Source organism: Neltuma alba, unplaced genomic scaffold (genome assembly GCF_004799145.2).
Source record: "Neltuma alba isolate B1F8T4 unplaced genomic scaffold, ASM479914v2 tig00013899_pilon, whole genome shotgun sequence".
In the NCBI taxonomy this organism is placed as follows: Eukaryota; Viridiplantae; Streptophyta; class Magnoliopsida; order Fabales; family Fabaceae; genus Neltuma; species Neltuma alba.
Genome location: NW_021637953.1, coordinates 702 through 4,351, shown reverse-complemented (window position 1 = coordinate 4,351; position 3,650 = coordinate 702). Strand labels below are relative to the sequence as shown.

Here is a 3,650-nt window from a genome sequence, read left to right as displayed (position 1 = left end):
ACTAACTTAATTTACTCCTCCGGTCCTTAATATAGCACCCAATTCTTGAGTTGATTTTGGTTCTAAATATAAGACCCATTTCTCATATTTATCAATTTTCTCTAAATTACCCCTATGGATACTCCCTCAACCATAATCAAGTAGAAGAGGGAGAGGGGGTATTAAGAAAGATAATTATGGTGTTTTAGGAAAAATGTGTCACTTTTCTTATAATTAACTAACTTACCTAACTTCTTTAATCTAATCAAATTAGTTAAATGGGTCTTATATTAAGGATCAGAGGAGTATCTTTTTAATCCATTCAAATTAGTCAACTAGTTATTATATTTAGGATTAAAGTAGTATTTGTTTTTATTTATAAAAAAAATACATTTGTCTTCACCTGACGTGACTTCTTGCTGTCTGTGTTGACTTTTGCCTTTGCCCTTTGCCTTTATGCTTGGTTATGATGAATGAAATTTCCCCGTCCTTAGATTAATGAAAGAGCCGCCGTTTATATTAATACTATTATTATGTTTCTTAAATGATTTGATAAGTTGGCCTTGTTTCTAGACCATTAGATTAAATAGACGGATGATATTGTTGCTGGAGAGGGTCTGAATCCCATGCGTACCTGCGCTCGTCTACTCTTCGCATGTTAACTCTGCACTTGCATATGTACATTTATTTCAACGGTTGGATTTGGATGCTTCCATTACCAAACTTCTCTAGTCTTCATGCATTTTTCCTTTCCCTTCTCTATATAATTACCAAATCCTCATTACTCTTGCTGCCATAACCTTCTCTCACCAATGTCTCGCCCAACTCCGCCGCAAACTTTGCCGTCCCCGGCGCCCTCCACCGATGACAGATGTACCTTCTTCAATCAATCCATGGAGCTCGTCCAACTCCCATACCAGAGGTCAGCCGGAGCCCACGTCTCCCGCAGCCCCTCCCTCGCTGACCTCCTCAAACGCGTCGAAGATGCTCAAAACGATGCCGGCTCCCAATCCCACCACGTCCTCGACCTCGCTCCTCCTCCTCCTCCTCCTTCTCATTCCTTCGTCCTTTCCTTCACCCACTTGACTTATAGCGTTAAAGTCCGTCGCAAAATGAGCCTGTCCTCTTGCTTCTCTCCAAAACACATGGATTTGGATTCCTCGCCGGAAGTTCATGGTGTGGCTGAATCTGAATCGAAGACTACCAAAGTTTTGCTCAATGATATTTCCGGCGAGGCCCGTGATGGAGAAATCATGGCCGTTCTAGGCGCCAGCGGGTCTGGCAAATCAACACTGATCGACGCCCTCGCCAACAGAATCTCCAAAGAGAGCTTGAAAGGAATGATCACGTTAAACGGTGAAGCTTTGGATTCCAGTCTTCTGAAAGTGATTTCAGCTTATGTCATGCAGGACGATCTTCTCTTTCCCATGCTCACTGTGGAAGAGACCCTCATGTTTTCCGCTGAGTTCAGGCTTCCTCGCTCCCTCTCTAAGTCCAGAAAGAAGGCCAGAGTCCAAGCTCTCATCGACCAGTTGGGTCTCCGTAATGCCGCCAATACTGTCATCGGTGACGAAGGCCACCGTGGCGTCTCCGGAGGTGAAAGACGTCGCGTCTCCATCGGAATTGATATCATTCATGACCCGATCGTCCTGTTCCTCGACGAACCCACTTCAGGCCTTGACTCCACCAGCGCATACATGGTCGTCAAGGTGCTACAACGAATAGCTCAAAGCGGAAGCATCGTCATCTTGTCCATACACCAACCAAGTTACAGAATCGTCGGATTATTAGACCGGTTGATTTTCCTCTCACACGGTCAAACTGTATATAGTGGTTTGCCGGCGAATCTGCAGCGCTTCTTCTCGGAGTTCGGACACCCGATCCCCGATAACGAGAACCGCACTGAGTTCGCCCTCGACCTCATTCGTGAGCTCGAACAAAACAATGGTGGAACCAAAGGCTTAGTGGAGTTCAACAAGTCTTGGCAGTCGAATCAACTGAAAAGCAAACCCAACGGCCATGAAACCTCCATTAATGGACAAAGGGTTTCACTCAAGGACGCCATTGGCGCGAGCATTTCTCGAGGCAAGTTAGTCTCTGGGGCGCCAAATAATTCGAATCTCACAATGTCATCGTCTGTTCCAACCTTTGCAAACCCTTTCTGGATCGAAATGGCTGTGATAGCGAAGCGATCGCTGATCAATTCCAGAAGGATGCCCGAACTGTTTGGCATTCGATTCGGTGCAGTTCTCATAACCGGAATCATCCTGGCCACTATCTTCTGGCATCTCGACAGTTCTCCTAAAGGTGCTCAAGAACGATTAGGTTTCTTCGCCTTCGCCATTTCCACTACCTTCTACACCTGCGCCGAGGCTATGCCCGTCTTCCTCCAAGAGCGATACATCTTCATGAGAGAAACCGCCTACAACGCCTACCGTCGATCCTCGTACGTTCTGGCCCATTCAATCATCTCGATACCATCCTTAATTTTCCTCTCCTTAGCATTCGCCGCCACGACGTTCTGGGCGGTGGGTCTGGCCGGCGGCGCCTCGGGGTTCTTCTTTTACTTTTTGATCATCGTGGCGTCTTTCTGGGCAGGGAACTCCTTCGTGACGTTTCTTTCAGGAGTGGTTGCCCACGTGATGTTGGGCTTCACCGTGGTGGTTGCCATTATAGCATACTTCGTGCTGTTCAGTGGGTTCTTCATAAGCAGGGACAGAATTCCTGCGTACTGGATATGGTTTCACTATATTTCACTGGTGAAGTACCCATACGAGGGCGTTTTGCAGAACGAGTTTGACATTCAGCCTCCGAGGTGCTTCGTGAGAGGGACTCAGATGTTCGACATGTCGCCGCTGGGGGCGGTGCCGGAGACACTGAAGGTGGAGTTGCTGAAGAGTATGAGCAAGACGCTAGGGATGGACATAACGAGCTCGACGTGCGTGACCACGGGAATGGATATACTGAAGCAGCAGGGGATTACGGACCTGAGTAAGTGGGATTGCCTGTGGATAACCATTGCATGGGGATTTTTCTTCAGATTTCTGTTTTATCTGGCTTTGATGTTTGGAAGCAAGAACAAGAGGACCTAATAACATATGGTCTGAGCAATGCGACGTTGTACGAAGTGCGGATTTTTTTCCCCATACATGTCAAAACGAAAATTACATTAGTCAAAGATTGAGGTTTTTTTTTTGTTTGGTCCAAAAGGATTGAGGTGATTAATTGTTCATGTGGTCCTAGCTCTTAAACATCTATGACTTGTATCTTACACTTGCCAAAAGAAAAAGCATTTATATACTATGCGTAAAAATGCCCACTGTTTATCATTTTTTGGTGGGATTTTATTCACCCCGCCCCCGGGTTTTTTAATTTTTAGGGACATATATACTAAAAAAATAAGATTAAGAACCCTTTGGCAAACATATTTGAGAAAAATAACCAAAATAAAAATCTGTGAGTACTCTTCATTCTTCAATATTCTGCGTTAGTTATTTCTTTGGTACGTGTTTTGCAAATTAGATATTTTTGCAGTTATATTTGCCAATGAACTTTTTATTGGATTTTAAATGACACAACTCCACTTATAAATATAGAAGACTGATTTGTAAATATAAATTATCAAAATTAATTTACAAACCACGCAAATCAACTTGTAAATATGCAAGTTT

At 44.4% G+C, this 3,650-nt stretch overlaps 1 protein-coding gene across 1 annotated transcript; it reads left to right on the top strand.

The window, feature by feature from the left end:
- The first annotated feature begins 704 nt into the window (after positions 1–704).
- On the top strand, positions 705–3,275 carry LOC114739341 (ABC transporter G family member 6-like). The gene has a single exon (XM_028927394.1). The coding sequence runs from the start codon at positions 792–794 to the stop codon at positions 3,069–3,071; it is 2,280 nt and encodes a 759-aa protein (XP_028783227.1). The 5' UTR covers positions 705–791; the 3' UTR covers positions 3,072–3,275.
- Positions 3,276–3,650: the final 375 nt, after the last annotated feature.

What these genes read in the sequence shown, in the direction of transcription:
- LOC114739341 (XM_028927394.1), top strand. Translation starts at nt 792, where the DNA reads ATGTCTCGCCCAACTCCGCCGCAAACTTTGCCGTCCCCGGCGCCCTCC.